The 20,949-nt window shown below is 42.3% G+C and overlaps 1 protein-coding gene across 25 annotated transcripts in view; it reads left to right on the plus strand.

Moving 5' to 3' along the window:
- TENM4 (teneurin transmembrane protein 4) overlaps positions 1–20,949 on the plus strand; it is a 1,559,611-nt gene that overhangs the window by 1,530,685 nt on the left and 7,977 nt on the right. For all 25 annotated transcript variants that reach the window (XM_064409696.1, XM_064409697.1, XM_064409701.1 and 22 more), the window contains 3 exons: positions 4,502–4,798; positions 5,974–7,588; positions 13,336–13,478. In XM_064409696.1, the coding sequence (XP_064265766.1) occupies positions 4,502–4,798; positions 5,974–7,588; positions 13,336–13,478 (2,055 nt within the window). The remainder of the gene's footprint in view (positions 1–4,501; positions 4,799–5,973; positions 7,589–13,335; positions 13,479–20,949) is intronic.

A 20,949-nucleotide genomic window follows, 5' to 3' on the forward strand; every position in this document is an offset into this window, starting at 1 on the left:
AAGCTGCTCTTTCAGTGTGAACTGCTGTGTATCTGCAGATCAGGTGTCACCACACTTTTTTGTTGGGTTTGTCTTTGGTTTTGGTTGTGGTTTTTTTTTTGTTTGTTTTGTTTGTTTTGTTTTTTATTTCATTTAATTTTAATAACTGATGAAATTTTCAGAAAGGTCTTTTTTTGAAAAGAAAGGGCCTTCTGAAATCTGCAGCTGTGTCACAGCTATTTGGTGTTCACAACAGTTTCCACTCATTAGCCACAGCTCAGCTGCCCATATCAGTTTTTATGCCCCAAAATTTTTGCAGTAGATTCAAACACAAAATGTGTCTGTGTTTTATATTGTACTACAGTTGGAAAAACACTTGCAAAATTAATTTTCAGGTTAGTTGCTGGTATCCCTATAAATCTGCCAGCATTTATTCACATTTTGAGCCTATCAGGACCCTTCTGGTGAATCAGAAGCGCATCTTACACGGTCAAAGGACTTGGTTATGGTTGTGTTCAGGGGTTCAAAGTTGTTGAGGGTGTACTAGATGTTTTAAGCTCTGTGTCTGTGTGTGCATGGCAGCATCTGCACCCCTTATACAAAAACCTGCAAGGTGCTAATTGCCTCCCTGGGGATTGCACAACATTTAACATGCTCTCTGTGTGATGTTCCTCTCTTCCCTCACACCAATAATTGCTGCTTTCCCTGGCAGGAGAGAAACTTAGAAAAACTAAATTCAACATGTTTTTGTTCATTTGGGAAATGTTAACATTTTCTGCTATATGTGACTAAGTTACTACTTTCTGTCTCCCTCTCACCCCACTGCTCACATGAGACAGCAGCAAAGACATGGTGCTTCACAGGGAAAGAACATCCCAAAGAGGCTCCAGCATAATTTCATGAAGCCTTTGAAGTGAGGACAACAGGATCTGGACACTGTAAAAGAGTGATCCTTTCTGCTGTCATCACAAGGATCCACTTGTTATGAGTTGTGCCTCTTCCTCCCATGATGTGCTTGGGGACTGGCAGCCTGTTGCCATGAACTCGGCCAGCACCCAGCACAATGGGGCCACTTCCACAGCTGCCTCCCTAGGAAATAACACAATACACAGTTCCTTATTGCATGGATAAGGTACACAGCAGGGACTTCTGCACAGATTAAGGGAAAGGGGAGAACCCTGATACCTTTTTCCCTGTTCCGCCTGTGCTGACCTGGCTTTGTACTTGACCAGCACAAATATGTTAAAGCAGCCCCTCTCACTTCTGCTGTCCCACACACCCTATGAAAAGTTGTGATTCTCTATCCACCCACCCAGCAGTGAGTTTTCTCTGCAGATTTGCTGGCTATGAATTCCACCCATCACTGGCCAACACCAGCAACAGACTTCATTTGCAGAGAGAAAATTAAGTAAATCCTGCTTCAAGGAACAGGACTCTTCCTTTTTTTTTTATTAAACAAACTTGAGTTTTTCAATAAAGAAGGATGTAAAATAATCTCTGACACTAGAGCAAATAGGACAGCAAAAAGAGACAGAGCTGCTGGCTCAGTTCTATTATTTATTTAACCATGGTGACTCCAGTCATAAATCACTTTTTTGTTTCCAAGACCTTGGCAGCAGGTTGATGGTGGCATCAAGACCTAGTATCCCAGAAATCCCCAGAGCCAACATGACCAGAGCAGGATATGGTGCTAACCACAGTTGCTGCAAGACATTGAGGTTTGGCTATGGCCACTCCAACCGTTCTAGCAGTTTGCTGGGGAAGTTCCTTTGTGGGCAGCCATTCATCACATGAATGTTGTTGGCACCTGGAGTCATTGCAGGAGTATTTTGTGCCCTCCTCTGCTGAAGGTTGCCAGGTTGTTTTCATGAGAATCATCTCCCTTTTTGTACTGTTGTGTTCCCAGGGAGATCAATGCATGTTGTTTAATTATCATTTAAGCTAAAGAAGTGCCAAAGAAGGCATTGGAGAAATAAGAGGTGTTGGTGTGTTTATGCTCTCTTTTCTGCAGAGGAAGCTAAGAGATTGAATAAAGTACTGTGGAACGTGAGTTAGGGGTTAAATTTAGTCTCACACATTTTAAAGGGATGTCAAATCCACTGTGAACTGTGGATTTAAATTTACCCTGTCTTGATCCTGTGCTGATCACAAGCCTTGTCAAACACTCTGAGGGGCAAAACCTTTTTGCAGGAGATATTCAGACTTCATTCCAGAATAAGGTCTGGGATGGAGGATGGCACCTCATTTAGCTGCTCATCATAAAACACAGTTATTGGACTGCAGCCCTGTCAGTTCTTCTGCAGAAAATTCACTTCTATACAAGGCATGCCCTTGAACAAGTATGAAAAAGATTTAGACCCTCTTCAGAGGCTACTGGCAGGATAGGATTCACTTTGCTCATCACCTTGAGGGGTTACTGTTTGCACTGCAGCACTTCACAGATAAAAGAGACAGTACATCAAGAGAGCAGGAGAAAACAAATCATTAAAAAATAAAATACAGGAAGAGAGATATTGGTTCCAACTAGTCGCCCAGACATTGCTTGCCAGAGCGTAGGGAGGGCGGAACAATTTATGGCACCAGTCAAAGGATACAGACATTTGGACTGAGCTTAAAGAGCTATCCAGGGACCTGCTGTTTGGTCTTTCCAGCCCAGTGAATGGCACTGCTGCTAACATACTTCTCAGGAAGACCTCATTCAGCCTTCCTCCTCAGGAAGACCTCATTCAGATTACTGTTCCAGCCCTAGAAGAGCTCTTCCCATCTTTCTTGGCAAAGACCTGGAGCAGAAGAAGCTGCAGCTGCCAGGATGGAGATGCTCTGTGAATATATGGGAGGCAGAAATGCAATTAACTTCCTGCTTTGCTCTTCTTTTTTTGCAAGGAATTGCCTCTCATGTTTCTCTCTCTAGCAGCAAGTGCCAAGGCGATACCAAATTCCTCTTAGTTACGTATGTGCATCTGTACTTAAGAGTCTTGATACCTTTTTAAATTATTTTCCATCTTCCCTGTTATGGTAACTGATTTCTTCTCTCCCATTGCACATTTACACTCTATATCATACACATGTAAATCTAAAGCATTGTCTACCTTTCTACAAAGTTTCTTCCCTGAAGTCATATGCACCTTTTATCTTTGTTATTCATAAATTGAAAATTGTTTCACTTGCCTTTTACATCATCCTCACACTTACATCATGTACATTACAATTCCTTCTCCCCCAGCTCCTGTGATAATTTTTTCTGAATTCTGGCTTTCTGATGTCCCTGTTCTCCAGGCTTCAGCACAGATGTCTGTCCATGCAAGACAAAGGCACTGCAGTGATGCAGCCTTTCTTTCTCCTGTTCTTCCAGGGCTGAGGAGCCTCTTTGTTGATTGAACCCTATCCTTTCTCTTGCATGCCCAACCATACATAGTCCTACAAGTCAAACTAAAATAAGGACCACCACCATATTCCCCACCAAACCATGTCCTCAAGTGCCACATCTGCATGTTTTTGAACACTTCAGTCAGGAGTGTCAGTGTTACCCAGAGCAGGATACGGCAGTGTTTTTAACTTGATCTGAAAACTTCATAGCAAGCAGCAAGTCTGGTTTACTGACTGTACCTGAAGGGCTGCAAAGGGAACTGAAAACCAAGCCAGCTTTTTGGAGTTTGAGATTCATCCAAGAAGAATCTACACCCTTCCAGAGGAAAGATGTTCACTAGCTGGCTCTTACTGGGAATACTGATTTTCCTCCTTACTTTCAAACCAGTATTTGCTGCTGTGGTGATGTGGTTTTGTAAGTCTCCTTGCACACATGGCTAAACATGAGTTGTATTATCAGCTCCTTTTTGTATTGCTGTGCACTGCAATCCCTGAGTAGAAATGTATTCCTGCTCTTGCCTTTGAAGTCGATATTTTTGCTTACCTCCAGTGCCTCTGCATTTCCAAAGATCAGAGTATAATTATGCCACTCTGAATAACCCCAGGACAATGAAGTCAAAGGTCCTTCTCTTTGTAACTTCTACAGTGGTTAAAGCCTTCACATTTCATCTCAGGGGAAATGCTTAACCTCCAATGCCTGCATTATATTCAGTAAACTCAGAGAAAACCACTGATTTCTGCTATGGTGGCACAACATCCATCTCTTTTCTACAAGTGTGTTTTGATATGCATGAAAGCAAAAGACTCAATATTCTAGGTTTGAAAAGTAGAATATCTTGGAAATATTCCTTGCAAAAAGTTGTTCTGTGTTCTGTAGGTCACATCTGCTATAGCAGTCCTAAATCTAGATTTGGGATATGAGCAATATTCCTTCACTGTGGTGTTTCAAAATTACCATACTTCTGCCTCTCTCCTTGCTGAAGTCAATAAAAGCAATGTTAGGACAACTCTTTGCTTTAAAAATTGTGTCTTATCCAGTAGCAATCAACAGCTGGATACTCTCCAGTGTGATGTAAAGAGATATTTGGTGAAACAAGGCTAGTCTTTCTAACTTACACTGTTTCCAGCTTCCTACTTCTCCCTCTTTCTCCTGCAGGTTCACAACAGAAACCTGCTGTCCCTTGACTTTGATCGTGTGACAAGGACTGAGAAAATCTATGATGACCACCGCAAGTTCACGCTCCGTATCCTCTACGACCAGGCAGGGAGGCCCAGTCTCTGGTCACCCAGCAGCAGGCTGAACGGGGTCAATGTCACCTATTCCCCAGGAGGACACATTGCAGGGATTCAGAGGGGCACAATGTCAGAAAGAATGGAGTACGATCAGTCTGGCAGAATTACATCCAGAATCTTTGCTGATGGCAAATCGTGGAGCTACACTTACTTGGAGAAGGTAAGAATGGTCTTAGCACGCAGAGATGGTGCATTTGAGGCACATGGGTTTTCTCCTTTGACATCAGTATACCTGCACTCCTTCACCTCAGCTAATTGCTGGTCCTTATGGTCCAGTCCTCCTCTTCTGTCCCACTAAGGTGCACAAACTGGCTTTCATGCTAGACCACCACAGCGCAGTTGAAAATTGTCTGAGATGTTTTTTTCCCAGTCTTGATAAGAGAGCATGTGAACTGCGAAGCTTTGACATGTGATTTTTAAGCACAATCTTGCTTTATTTAGTTGACTGCAGTATAAAATATGCTCAGATAAAGTCAGCAGAGTGAACAGTAGGAATTTCCAGTAGGATTTTCCATATGAAACAACCTATAGAGTCTGACATCCTGCCTTCTTCAAGTGGCCCATTTCTACTTACAAAAATACATGTAATTAATAAGTGGGGCATTAATTCAGCTGCACTTGTAGCACACTTTGCAGTGTTTCCTGGGGCCTTCACTCTGTAGAGTAGCATGGAACTTATATTTTCTAGGTATTACCATTCAGCATTGCCCAGTTACCTACAGATCTATAAAACATATACTTGGGACTGGAATTTTTTATTCCTGGTTTTTGAATAGCACCTATCCCTAAAACAGGGAAACTGTAGTTGTGCCACATATTTTAAAAAGGAAAAAGTATTGACTTATTCCTTGTATTATACAATCGATGTGGATTGTTTGTTATATGCAAAAAAAAAAAAAATAAAATCCCAGAACAAATAAGTGTGCAGGCAGAAGTTTGGAGGAAGAGGATAATAGAAGATGGGTTGACACAGTTAATTAATTCATGATTGGAAGGTGTTGGGGGATACTTTTTCAAGCAATTTTAATTAGTTAGCCAAAGGCTATTAGCACAGGAAATTTTGTAAGACAGCTATAGGGTAGTGATTGAAAAACTGAGCATTCTGAACTTGGACCTTCCTCACTGCATTAACTGCGTCTTCCATTGACCCACTCGTGTTTGAGGATACTGATGTGCCATGTGCAGCTCCTTACCTTTCACTGTTGAATTCTATGGGCACAGAGATTTGTCTTACTTGCCCTGCTCTTTGGATTAAGGAATCTTACAGGTTTTATGAGAGTATAATTTTGCTGGAAAAGCAGGGATATAATCTATACTTTTCTTCTTCCCATCCAGTCCATGGTGCTTCTCCTTCACAGCCAGAGGCAGTACATCTTTGAGTTTGACAAGAATGACCGGTTGTCCTCGGTGACCATGCCCAACGTTGCCCGTCAGACTTTGGAAACCATTCGTTCCATTGGTTACTACAGGAACATCTACCGGCCACCCGAAGGCAATGCCTCAGTAATTCAGGACTTCACAGAGGATGAGCAGCTCCTCCACACTTTGTACTTGGGCACAGGCAGACGTGTCATCTACAAGTATGGGAAGCTGTCCAAGTTAGCCGAGATGCTCTACGACACCACAAAGATCAGTTTCACATACGATGAAACTGCAGGCATGCTGAAGACCATAAACTTGCAGAATGAAGGGTTCACCTGCACAATCAGGTACAGACAGATAGGACCCCTCATTGACCGACAGATTTTCCGCTTCACTGAGGAGGGCATGGTGAATGCACGCTTTGACTACAACTATGACAACAGCTTCCGGGTGACCAGCATGCAAGCGGTCATCAATGAGACACCTTTGCCTATCGATCTCTACAGGTACGATGATGTGTCAGGCAAAACTGAGCAATTCGGTAAATTTGGGGTCATCTACTACGATATCAACCAGATTATCACCACTGCTGTCATGACCCACACTAAACATTTTGATGCCTATGGCAGGATGAAGGAGGTCCAGTATGAGATATTCCGGTCTCTCATGTACTGGATGACTGTGCAGTACGACAACATGGGGAGAGTGGTTAAGAAAGAGCTGAAGGTTGGCCCTTATGCAAACACAACTCGTTACTCATATGAATACGATGCTGATGGCCAGTTACAGACTGTCTCTATCAATGACAAACCTCTCTGGCGTTACAGCTATGACCTAAATGGAAACCTCCATCTGTTGAGTCCAGGGAATAGTGCCCGCCTTACTCCACTCAGGTATGACCTCAGGGATAGGATTACTAGACTGGGGGATGTGCAGTACAAAATGGATGAAGATGGCTTCCTGAAGCAAAGGGGCAATGATATTTTTGAGTACAATTCAGCTGGCCTGCTCATCAAAGCCTACAATAAAGCAAGTGGGTGGAGTGTGAAGTACCGCTATGATGGCCTAGGAAGGAGAGTCTCCAGCAAAACCAGCCATGGCCATCACTTGCAGTTCTTCTATGCAGATCTGACCAACCCAACAAAGGTCACCCACTTGTACAACCACTCGAGCTCTGAGATCACCTCCCTGTACTATGACCTCCAAGGCCACCTCTTTGCAATGGAGCTCAGCAGCGGTGATGAATTCTACATAGCCTGCGATAACATTGGCACTCCTTTGGCTGTCTTCAGTGGGACTGGCTTAATGATCAAGCAGATACTGTACACAGCATATGGGGAGATCTATATGGACACTAATCCCAACTTCCAGATCATCATTGGCTACCATGGAGGACTGTATGACCCCCTCACAAAGCTTATCCATATGGGGCGGAGAGACTACGATGTGCTAGCAGGTCGCTGGACAAGTCCGGACCATGATATGTGGAAGCATCTGAGTAGCAATAACATAATGCCTTTCAACCTGTATATGTTCAAAAACAACAACCCCATTAGCAATTCTCAGGATATCAAATGTTACATGACAGGTAAGACATTTAAATTAATAAACATTTTCACAAACTTGCCTTTGACAAATAGGTGTCATGGTCTAACGCCACTCGGAACTAAGCCCCACAGCTGCTCAGTCACTCCTCCCAGGGACGATGGGGAACTGAAAAAGTGAGAAAACTCATAGACAGATATTGATATAAAGACAGTTTAATATGAAAAGCAAAAGCTGCTTGTGCAAGAAAAGCAAAGCCAGGAATTCATTCTCTACTTCCTATCAGCAGGCAGCCATCTCCAGGACAGCAGGGCTCCATCCCACAAAACAGTGTCTTGTGAGACAAACACCATCACTCCAAATGTCCTCTCCTTCCTTCTTCCTCCCCAGCTTTACATGACACCACATGGTCTGTGATATCATTTGGGTCAGTCAGGGTCAGCTGTCTTGTTGTGACCCCTCCCAGCTCCTTGTGCACCCCCAGCCCCCTCGCTGGTGGGGTGGGGTGGGGTGGGGTGGGGTGGGGTGAGGAGAGGAGCAGAATGGGCCTTGGCTCTGTGTGGGCACTGCTCAGCAGTAGCAAAGCCATCCCCGTGTTACCAGCACTTTCCAGAACAAATCCAACACACAGCCCTGTTCCAGCTACTTTAAAGAAATTTATCCTCACCGAAACCAGTACAATAGGTAATTTCTCTCTCAGTGTCCTGATCCCCATGACGTTTTCTATTCTTTAATTAATGGACATAAGTTTTAGATTGCCAGTTGGACTCCCATGTACGGTGCATGTTTAATTGATTAGCATAGATGGAGATTGTAATTCCCAAACCTGTATCCTTTCTCTTCTTAGGTGTTTGTTCTTTTTATTTTGCTTACAGTTTTTTGTCCCTAAGATATCTGAAGTTTAGCTACCAATTGATGTCCTAATGACCTTTGTCTATGTAGAGGGGCAGCTCTGTTTACACAGTTTTGTCTAGAGATTTATTTGCAACTAAGCAAATGGCATACAGAATGGGAAAGCAATTCAAACCTTTCATTACAGTCAGCCATTTCAGAGTGTCTACATGACTACTACACTACTAGCTATGTAGTTCAAAGTTAACCAGCCTTGCATAATTAACACTGTCTACAAAAAATCAAGAAAATAAGGTGCTTTAGACTTGTAGGACAGATTTTGAGGCACACCTACCCCAAAGCTTGACACAATCTCTGAACTGCTTCCCCTGAAACTTTGTAAAATTGCTGCAAATATGAGCTCTGGGGTATTTTTACAGAAAATCCTCTTATGTGTTAAATGGCCTTCCTTTATACATAGAATCTTTTAGTTTGGAAAAGACCCTAAGATTATGAAGTCCAACTATTAACCCAGCACTACCACATCCACCACTAAACAGTGTCCCTAAGTGCTTCAACTACATTTAAAATTCCTTCTGGGATGGTGTCTCCACCACTGCCCTGGGCAGCCTCTTCCAGTGCTTGACAAACCATTTTCTGAAGAAATTTTTCCTAAAATCCAGTCTAAATCTGCCCTGGTGCAACTTGAGGTTGTTTCCTCTTGTCCTATTGCTTGTTACCTGGGAGAGCAGACCAGCCCCCACCATATACTGCAACCTTGTTTCAGGTGTTGTAGAGCGTGATAAGGTCCCCCTGAGCCTCCTTTTCTCCAGGCTAAACACTCCCAGCTCCCTCAGGCTGCTCCTCATCAGACTTGTGCTCCAGACCCTTCCTCAGCTCCACTTCTCTGGACACACTCGAGCACCTCCATTTCCTTTTTGTAGTAAGGGGCCCAAAACTGAACAGGATTCCAGATGTGGCCTCACCAGTGCCCTGTACAAGGGGACAACCAATGCCCTGGTCATGCTGGCCACACTATTGCTGATACAGACTGGGATGGAACTGGCCTTCTGGCCATCTGATCACCCCTGCATGTTTGCTGCCATCCCCTCCTGTACTGAGATAGCAGCCTGAAGGACCTCACTAGCAAATTGTCCTTCTACCATTGGTGTGCTACCCCCACGTTTATCTCCAGACAGCTTTGTTTTATCCCCTTCCCCCTTCAAACCTAGTTTCATACTGTGTGCAACAGTGGTAGCAATGAGAAGTTTGAGAAGACTTTTTGGTATGTCTCTTTTCTAGATGCTTCCCATTGAAAAGCCAAGTGCCACAATCACACATCAAATGTGCATACTTCTTAAGGAGATAGAATTAATTTTTAAATGCTCCTGCTGCATCTATCATAACATTCCCATATTCAACAATAACTACATTCCCCTGAGTTACAAGATCTGCTTAATAGCAAATAAATGTTACAAACTAAAAATCTTGGGTTTTTTATCCTGCTTGTTTTTCTAGCCATTAGGATTTGGGCTTTCTGGTTCTTCTGCAATAATCATAAGGATTAGGTCATGGGGTTTTTTTCATGAAAAGTTGTTTTCTCCAGAGCTGAGAAGATGATGCCACAAGGGAAGTAAAATATGTCAAAAGATGCAGACTAAGATCCTGTATGTTGCTCTCACTCTGATAATAACAGCTGGGATGGAATACCTCAAGATAACTTTTCCTATCAGAAAATGCTTATTTGTCAAAACTGAATTTGTTTATGGGGGAGGGTTGAGCTTGAGAGATTTCTCAGCAGAAGCGTACACAGCTCTCAAAATTGTCTAAATGACAAATTCCGGAATGTCCTTAAAGAAAAATGCATTTTGGATTTTCAGCCTCTTCAAGTTAAGTGTAAACAAATGATTAAAAACTGGAAAAGAAAAATAAGGAGCCAAAACCAACATGGAGTTTAATTCAGAAGTTAATTGGAAATTTTTGGTTTGCACAGATCTAGGTTTTGAAGTGTTGCTTTGTGATATATTAACAGATTTTTTTGTTTTCCTGCTCAAGTTAAGAAAGGACAAAATATTTTTTTCTAGCCCTGTGTTAGCAGGTGCAGTTTCCCACACAGCTCTGACAATACAATCAAGATGTCAAAACCTGATACACTAATATTTTATATGCAGCAAATAATTTTTCCATGGCCTTTTAATTTTTAGTTTTTCAAGAATACAGACCCCAAATACCTTTTTCAAGTTTCTCCTCCCCCAATGCATGGGAGAAGCAGGCCATGCTATGGGATGAGTGCTGTGACACAAGGCTGCTGCCCCAGCACTTTTTGCTCAGGCTTTCAGGCACCTCGTGGGCAGGACCCATGATAAGACTGTCCTTGTCATCACAACCAAATCTGCCCAGATCTGGAGAACATGGAACCGCTCTCTGCCCCTGCATTCCCACACTGGGACCTGATTGTCCTTAGGGGAGCTCCCTGCCCAGGACATGGGTGACCAGCACATGCTTTGGTCCACAATGATGAGGTCTCTGAGCTTAAGGAAATTGAAGGTATGTGGAGGGGAGAGCAGGAGAAACAGGTATTTATGTTTTGAGAGGCCCATTGTTAAACATGAATATTTTAGTGATTGTACACTTCATGGCACAGAGCTTTGCTGCCAGCCTCAGCAATCCTGATGGATTGAACTGACATTTCCATTACATGTGTCTGCATTAAGCACTCTTTTTCTTTGCCCTCAAATGAATTTACTGTGAAATGTGTTGGCAGGGTTACTGTAGCTGAAAAAAACCTCTGTGATGTGAAATGTACTTTTCTGTCAAAAAAGTTGTCACTGCCTCCTGGCAAATTAGTATTTTCCCCTCTGTTTTCTCAGCTCCACACCTTCCTCCCATGGTTTCAGGTTGTTTGTTTTGGTGGGTTTTTTTTTGTTCTGGGTATTCCAACACCTCCCCAAAAAGAAAAAATTCTTATTTGCAAATGTTTTGGAAGTCAGTTTTCTGAGAAGTATAAAAAAAACCTGTGTTGGATATTTCCAGACATGTTACATGTTTTTCAACAGTTCAGCATCCGTGCTCTGTATTCTTTCTAGCATTTCTGAATGCTTGGGAAATGATTCCTGCACCAATGCTGACCTTCACTGTTTTACTTTGTTCTCCTGACCACCTGGTCCACAATATGTACATCAAAGTTCTTCATTTGAGATAAGAAGGATTTGGAGACAGGCTGGCTTAGCACTAGGCAACAAAATAATCAAATGAGCCTTTTCATTTCTCTCATACCCCCCAACCTCTCTGTTTCAAAGACACTCCAAAAACAATCTGTACACTGAGTGAACAGAAGTGTTTTTATTACAGAAATCCTCCCTCTTCCACATGGATTGTCGCAAGGGCTTTTTGGACATCTGCCCAATCGCAACATTTTGGCCTGTAGGAAAACAAGCAACAGATAGTGTGTTTGTTTGGCTCCTGATTCTCCAGTCATCTGGAACGGCGTTATTTGCCACTTGCATCCCTAATTTCTTTTCCAACCAGTTCTTGAAAACATTCATTTAGGCTCATGGGAATAGAGGAAAAAATATTCAAATATGCATATTTGATTATTTAATTTTTTTCTGTCTTCAGATTGTTTCAACAACACTTATTGAGTTTAGCAAAATGAAAGTCAAGCCTTTGCACTTCCAACTTGAAGCAGAGCAAAATTCCAGTTACATCCAGACACTTAAGAGTCCTGGTAGCTAATATTAGTTAAACTTCACCTTCATACCTTTTTTTGCCTTGCAATTGCTATTGTGTGCCAAGTGCACACCATATTGCTCAGGGACTGTAGCAGGTATGTCCTCTGGAGCTAAGTGAAGGCAAACAAGGTGTGCTCATGGAATGCTCTGAAGTTAAGGGGGTAAGTGATGCTAATCCCAAGCAGATCTAGGAGTTACCCAACTAGGAGTTACCCAACCTCATAATTTTTTCCTCCAGCAGATTAACTTTCACCTGCTATTCCTAATAGCTGTGCAATCAAAAATCAAGGAAGACTTTGTAATCTACTGGGAAGTAAATGCAGGATTGATGTCCCAAATGCCTGTTTTTTCATCATGTTCCCTTTAGTGCCAGCAGTCCCTCTTCTGTATAAGACAATAATTTATCACTGGTAGCCACCAGTTTTCTCACCATCCATGGATTTTTTTAAGGTGTTTGTAAAAAGTACCCAAGCAAAATATCTCTCGTGTCTGGACACTTATTTTCACTATAATGTACCTTGCAGGTGGTATGAAGTCTAATTATAAATATCACTGTAAAAGATGATGTGACTTTACACTGGTTTAGTACTCAAACTACAGTTTATTATGGAAGATGCCAGCAAACTCTGGACTGAGGTGGAAATCCATGGAAAAAACAGTGGATATGTCCAGAGCCTCTTCTGTGAGCACCAGCTAAATGCCTGAACTGTCCATCCTGGATGTCCTGGTATTCTGGCACATAGCTCTAAATTTAGTTTTCAGCCTATAGGCCCTTTGAGAGTCCTCAGGGAGAGAAGTATTGGGGCTGAGGTGTTCTGAGCTGATTGTAGGACTGGATAACACTTCCCAATTGGCTGGAGCATCTCAGCCTCCAAGTGTGTTCCTGTTGCTGTACTTCTGCACACCTTCAAGCAGCACTTGGTTTCTGCTGATGAAGGGCAGACATAAAGTTGGCTTTGATTTGGGCCATATGCTCACTGCCAAAATTTCTGTTTCAGATCTGGGAAAGCACAGAATTTGGCTCTGGCTGGAGGTAGAAAGGTCAGATTTTGGCACACAGCTCATTGTAGGACCATTAAGATTTCTGCTCTTCACACAACACAGAATCTCATCATTTTGTCCAGACTGCTACAGTGCCAGCCACTGTGGGGTCCTCCTCTGGGCCTTTTCCTGGGCAATCCTGCTTGAGAGATCAAATAATCTTATTTACATTTCTCTTCCCTTCCAGATGTCAACAGTTGGCTGCTTACCTTTGGGTTCCAGCTGCACAATGTCATCCCCGGCTACCCCAAGCCAGACATGGATGCCATGGAGCCATCCTATGAGTTAATCCACACACAGATGAAAACCCAGGAATGGGACAATAGCAAGGTGATGCATGTAACTCCATACTGTATCTCATGCCCTTATCAGCAAGCTACCCATTTGCAATGTCGGTTGAAAAAGCTCTACCAGCATGTTGTGAGATGAAGAGTGAGTCAAACCCCATTTGAGTATTGAAATCTGACCAAATAATCACATATTAAATTCCCTACTGCCATGGTGCTTTTTTCTGTGATATTTTCTGGTGGTTGCTCAGTAAAGTGTTGTGTTGCTGTTTCTTTCTCCCACAGGAGGCCCCATTATCACATATTACAGGCTAAATTCAAGGCCTTTGCACTCAGGGTTTTTAGAAGTTAAAAAAAGCTAATCTTGATACAGAATTGGTTTATAAAGTTTGGGGGGTGTTTTTTGTTCTAGAAACCTATTAATTCTGGTTTAAAATGTCTTAAACAAGAAGTCACACTACTTGCATGGGAAACTCTTTTGTATTGCAGAGAATCTTTCCAGAAAGATTTTTTTTATGATATTAAACTTCCATTTTACCTGACCGGGTTAAATCCCATGTAACTGTGTCCTGCTTTTAAAAACAGGCTTGTTTCCCAAGGCATTTTGGTAGATGCTGGTGCAAAATTCAGTGATAAAATTGGCAAGAAAAAGGCTTTTGCAGCCCAGTCATTTTCCCATCTTCCTGTTGGGACTTACTCAGCTGAAAGACAGAGGCAGCACTGTTAAAAGTTAGAACACAGGGTCAGGATTGGAGAGCCCCAGGTTAAATCCCAGCCCTACTGCTTATCAGTGTATGACCTTGAAAGTCATTTACCTTTCAGGATTCTCTTCCATTTCATAGCCTGGTTGTATTCTGAGATGGCTTTCATCTGTTTAGTCTGAATCCTCTTTAGTCTGAACTCCCACTTGCTGCTGCTGGGTGCTCAAAACGTTGCAAGAGCAGTGAGGGACCAACATGCTTGGGGAGATCAGGACATGCTCTCCACATTTCTGCTAATAATATGATAATGGTAGGCAATGGAATTGATTCCATCTGCCTCCTAGCCTCTCTACCTATGGCTTCACTGAAATCTGGATGACCTGCAGCAGATTCTTGAGGTATACATCTTAAACCAGGAGGTCACATTTCCTGAACCACAAAAGGTAGCACTCAAAGGTACAAACAAATTACTGTAGATTGAAAATAGCCATGTGTCAGTCCATCACTGGTACTCAGCCTCACAGCCATGCTGAAGACAAGTTAAAATGTACCAGCTTAAACTTCAACAAGAAATTTATATGAAGTGACAATAATATTGGGGGAACTAAAAAAATTACCATGGCTGGGTTGATGCTTGAAAACTATTACAGAGCAGTGACTCAGTTGTGGTTTGGAGCTCAGAGACTCCCTTTTTGTTTCTTATTTCCTTGGATTAAGCAATGAAATGCTAATAGAAGTTATTTCTCTAATGAGAGAGAGCCTCAGGATTTTTCCTCCTCTCTGCTGGGACACAGTCTCCCTGGGCAAAGCTGTACAGGAGTAGGCAAACAGGAAAGGCTCACCCAGAGACTGCACAAAAGACCATCTCTGTATTCTTATGTGCTGTAGATAATAACTCTCACAGAACCACCACAGAAATTATTATTCATGGTAGTCTTACATTATTATTTTATCATTAGTTAATTATGTGTTTTACAGTGTGTAATATATATATAATTTTAATGTGTATTATGGTATCATTATTTGACTTATTGAATAGCCAAGTTACTTGAGTGACAGCTCAAGGTGATTACTGACCCTTGTTCCTATAGGCAGATGAGCTGGAAATAAAATCAAGGAGAACCCTCCCCTCTGTCCACCTATTTTAGGTGAATCTGTTTGAGGGAGCAATAAGAAAAAAAGGAAATCTCCATGTCCCTCACAGGTTTTTAAAACCAGAAGCTGCAGTGAGGGCTATGCAGGGCCCTGCTTATTAAAAGAGGGCTTTATACAGCTGTCATGCTTCCAGTTGAGTCCCTTTGCACTCATATGTTGAAAGTGGAGTTTAACCATTGCAGGCTGCTTCATATTCTTCCCCTGTTATGACAGCAACAAAACATGAGCATTTTTATTTCAGTTTACAGTTGCAGGATCCTGCTGCAATAGCAAGTGGTTCTTAAATGCTGTAGAGCAGGATTCCCTTGCTTTCTGTCACACCCAGCATATTGTAGGCACATATTTGCATATACCAAATTCATTCACATATGATACCTGAACACATGATCCATTTTCTCCTATGCCTATCCATGCATCCAACACTGATATTTCCATAAAGTTCTGTTCACTCCCAACTCTTCCAGGCATCAATACACATTCCCAGACACAGTCCAGTCCTCCTTGTCACTGGTTGTCTCTGTATTTATTGATGAAGCATGTGGAAGAAAATAAAAACTTTTGAAAATATCATATAGGAAATAACAAACCAAGGTAAATGAAAGCACAGGAAACATTTTCAGTTAATAAGACTGATCAAACTGTAAATGGTATTGCAGAGCATGTAGAGTAAGCTCTAGATCTTTTGTCATTTAGAAGTAGCCTGGGCAGGACATTGATCACTGAATGATGTACCACGACTTTCTCATCTTCTGATCCCTAGTTTCTCTGGGTCACATACCTCCTTGTGATAGATGAAAGTATATTTGAGCTACTACACTGGCTTTGCTGATCAAAGTTAGCCCACCAGATTAAGTCTGTTCTTTTATCAGAGAGCAACAACTAACAGAAGCACAATAACAAAGCAACTAACACCCATAAATGGCTGCTTCATTTCTCTTCAGAGTGCATAACCAGAGGGCCCTAGCATCTCCTTCCAGAACATTTTTGGTAATTGCTTTACCAGTTTGGAAGACAGGAGAGATAATTCTGACTTTGAGCATCCACCACCTCAAAAACAGCCAGCATGTCATAAGCTTAGCACTCACCCCCTAAAGCTGTGAAGTGACATTTAAAATCCAATACTCCATTGTGCAGTACTTCCCCCCTTCCTCCCCACGACTGTGAGGCTGTCACTAAATTGTTTGTTGAACAAGTTCAGTGTTATTGGCCACTGGGGGACTCTGGGTGACCTCTGGCATATTGTGGAACTGCGGCACCTGAATCCAATTTCTCTTCTGTTTTTTTTGTTGGAGTTTTTTTTCTTCCCTTCCTTTTTTGTCTTGTTGAGCTGTCAGGTAATTGTTGGAGCCAGAACAACTCTATTTCCAGGGAGGGGTATTTTGGAGTCAGCACTTGTATCATTATCTACATCCTGTTATAACTACCATTCTCTCCATCCCATGGGCACTGTCTCCAGGAAGGGTCCTGTTTTCTGCAGTGCCTGTAACAGGCTTTGCTGGAGAAGTAGTTTTTGGCATCCCCTCTGGAGCAGCATTTTGGAGGCAAGGGCTGCTCTGGGATGCTCAGCCAGGAAGTGAGCTATAGGGCTGTGCTTTCTGGCAGGGCTTCTTCCAAGGACAATATGTTTGAGAGACTGGCTCTGCCAGTGTTCATCATTCAGGGAAGGCATCCTGACACTGCAGGTGCTTTGGCCTGGGCTTGGACTGTCATGCTGTCTGTCCATCAGCCCCCAGTTATGTTTTACAAATGTATTGGTCAGTTTTCAAAGGATCCAATGCAGCGAAAGGAGTTGAAGTCTCAAAGACATTAAACTCTTGAGGCTTTATGAAAATAGATAAGATATCTGTAAAGTGATAAGCAAGAGGAGGAGGCAAATCCTCTTACTTCTCCACACTTGAAATCTGCTTAATGAACTCAACCTCGTTATCCCCCGACAGTCATGTACAGTGGCAGGGTGGAAGAGGGACGTGTCCTCTAAGCCCCTGAGTTAGTGCTCCTGTTTGGCTCATTCCCAGCCAGGCAGCATCCGGAGCACTGGCCTTGCTGGCCCATGGCTCACCTCTGCTCCCCCACATGTCACCTCTGGGACAGCCCAGGAGCCTGCAGTGCAGCCATGCTGGTGGGCACATCCAAACAGAGACTTGTCTCCAGGTGATGGCCACATGGAATATAAGGGAGGAGGCTGATGGCTGAGCAATGGCTTTGTTAACAAAGAGCTACAGGGTAAATAAAAAGGGGGCTTATAAAGAGGGAGAGCAACTTTTTACACTGGCAAATAGGGATAAGTGAAGGGGGAGCAGTTTTAAATTAAAACAGTAGAGGTGTAGGTTAGATGTTAGGAAGAAATTCTGTACCCAGAGAGTAGTGAGGCGTTGGCACAGGTTGCCCTGACAAGATGTGGATACCCCATCCCTGGGATTGTTCAAGGCCAGGCTGCTTTGGGCAGCCTGGTCTAGTGGGGGCATGTTGAGCCATGGAAGGGGGGTTACAAGAAGATCATCTTTTAGGTCTTATAGACCAAGCCTTCTTGTGATTCTGTGATAATTAGGAAGGAGTTAAAAATGAATCATATATCAGAGAAATCATAACTTCTAAACCTTTTGGAAAAAGTAGCTTTCTGCATTGTAAGCCATATGGTGGTAAGAGAAACACCTATCTGTCTATAATGGCACAAGGATAGAAAGAAACTTGGAAGCATGTTCACATATTTCACATCTTGGGTCCTTGATGGGAAATTAAAGCTCTCAGTCTCACACTGGAAGGCAGTATTTAAAAACAACAGATGATAGGATCTGGCGATGGTATTTCAAATCCTCAAGAGGTGCCGGCAAAATGCAGGAGGCTATTCAGAGATCCTGGTAATGTGCCGCTCTCCTGAGCTTTGTGCAGCAGAGAACAAATGATGAAGGTCGTTCTCTTCTCTCCAAAGGATTGTTACTAGATAAAGTGAAATGTCACCTAAGGACATCTGATTAAAAAAGACTGTGAGGAAAAACAAACCCAGCATATTTGTCACTTACATCGAGCAACAAATATTGAAATAAAATAGCAATGAATTCCCTTCTTTTTTCTGTAAAACTGGTTTATAGATACTTTGGTTTACAGTCGCTAAAAGCAGTAGCAATTTTAGAGAATAGCACATGCCACTGCAGCTTTGGATGGAAATTTTCTGTTTCTTTTCCTTGCCAGGTCATTGAAATAAGTTCTAAGATTGAACAGAAATGGTAATTTCAAAGTCAGGGATACACTGCCTCTTTGAACTATGTATAATCTGTTTGCCTCCACCCTCTTTATATTCACAGCACAGCATACATGCTGGCTGTGCTCTGGTTTGCTCGAATTTGGGTAATTTGGTTGGGGTTTTTTTTTCTGCTGGATGTGTTTGCTTTTCCTTTTAATAGAATGCTGTTCCCAAATACACTCTTTTATCAAAGAAATGCGCTCAAAAAGTCATTTCAAAGTCATCCTGGGCTTGTTTTCAAGGTAACAGAGATGGATTTAGTTATTGAAATAGTTGATAGCTAATAGTTGAGTTTGAGCAATCTGGTGTAGTGGAAGTTATCCCTGCCTGTGGCAGAAGGTTTGGAACTAGATGATCTTTAAGGCTCCTTCCAGCCCAAACCAGTCTATGATTCTAAGTTATGGTGATTGTTCAGTGTTACAGCTTTGCACATCTCATTTCCTACTTCCTTATGTGAAAAAAAAAAGGTGGGGAGAGCCCAGAAGTAACCAGTCCTCAACAGAAAACCCTTTTTTTATTGTGCTCTGGTTCTTGATTAAGACACCTGAAGGTAGGTCTCTGCCTGTGAATTTTGATATTACGGTGGTGTCCAGATCCACTGGTTTGTTGAGGCAACCTAATTTGAAGACCTTTATAATTTGCTCATAATCAAAAACGTACTAGAGTTCCTGCAGCTCATCAAGAATAAGGTGATGAAGACAAAATGGAAGGGGAGCAGGGCCAATTTCTGGTAGGAGTTATTCGTCCGTGCCCAGTACTGCCCGACCTCCCTGAGCTCCCTTCCCCAAGGTGATAATCAGTATATGGTGCAATTAATTCCAGGGACTCTTTATCACTCACCTGCTGGTAAACAAGGTGATGTATATATAGATGGCGACACATAAGTGATCACAGGACATAGCAGTGTAGCACAGAAGACCTGATTTACTTCCTTGAGTGAGCAGTGATTTGGTATGAACACTGAGAGATGCCTTTTCCCATCACTGGTAAATGTTACTGAGGCAAGTTGGAAAGGCAGCATGACATACAAAATGGTTAAGGGACCCCCTAGAGTCAACCCCTATGAGATACACCTGAGAAGAGCTCTCCATTCAAACTTCTTTGAAGAGGAAGTAGCTAATTACCAAGGCTGTGCAGTGTGCACTTGTTTAGAACAGTGAGTGTTTCATGGAGCCTAGAAGCCTAATTGTTCCAAGTCCATCATCACTGACATCTACATTAATTACGTCCATTTTTTGCATAATTAGAGCACTTGTGCAATTGGCAGAGAAGCTGGGCTAGGCTCCCTATCAGTCTGTTAATTATATTGCTCTCTAGGGAATGTGTGAGATGCCCCACAGGCAGGATGGAGAAAACCAGAAAGAGCTGCTTTTTCGTAGGAAACTGGTTCCTGCTCCACCTGCTATGCTGTCAATCAAAAAGGGAAATGGAGAAGGTACACCAGCCTGCTCAACACTTTGAACAAAAGTAATTTCTGGGAATTTTAATGTTCTACAACCTAAAATGTGCTTTTAAAATTGTATTCCTCTATTCCCTTATAGTTTTCTCTTTTAACAGTCAAAACTGCTCATAACTTCTGAGTAACTTGCAATGCTCAATCCCTTTTTTTTTTTTAATACTTTATGACTCTTCCCTGGAAATGAAGGTTTATTTCACTTCATTTGTCATGTTACAAGTCTTGTGTGAGAGGTCAACACTGAAGTGCCTGCATCATCTGAATTGTCTTCTTGCACCCAGGATGTGAATCTCTAGTTCATGGACAGTTTAAGGCAATAACCTTAATGGGTGTTTAATTTCCTCAAAATAATTGGAGTGGTGTAAACTTTGTAGCCTATTTTTAATCCTGGGTGTCATTATATTATTGAACTGAGCCGTTGGCAGTGCCAGGAGAGTTTTGTCATAGAATCCTCTTGCTTTTGTGAAATTTGAGCAAATAATTGTTCATGAACAGGAGTCTGTAAGAAGTCAGCACTGCCATGAATTGATGGGAGCATTTCCAGAACATTTTGCAGTAATGATGAGCTGCTGACTTGTAGTGTGCTTGCTCCATTATACCCTAACAGCAAAAGTGACTTTGTATTGCAAAAGTGACCGGACTGAAAATGATCTGGGCTGTTGTCTCTCAGTTTTGCTTCAGTATAAGCTAAAACTTGAGCATCAGGTGTGTTTGGCTTTAACTCAGGGAGCCTGGAAAATTGTAGAAGGTTTCCAGGAAATAAGTTTTGCATTTAATGCCTTCCTTTAGTTTTGGCCAGGCTGGAATGGAATACAGAGAGGTTGTGGACACTCTGAGGGTCATACAGATCATGCAGGGCCTTTGAAGGCAGCACTAGGAATTAGAACATGGGAGTTATAATAGGAAACACTTTTAGAAATACTTCCACACTTCACAGAAGATCTGAAAGCATTTGGTAAAG

This window comes from Passer domesticus, chromosome 2 (assembly GCF_036417665.1).
Source record: "Passer domesticus isolate bPasDom1 chromosome 2, bPasDom1.hap1, whole genome shotgun sequence".
NCBI classification, from domain to species: domain Eukaryota; kingdom Metazoa; phylum Chordata; class Aves; order Passeriformes; family Passeridae; genus Passer; species Passer domesticus.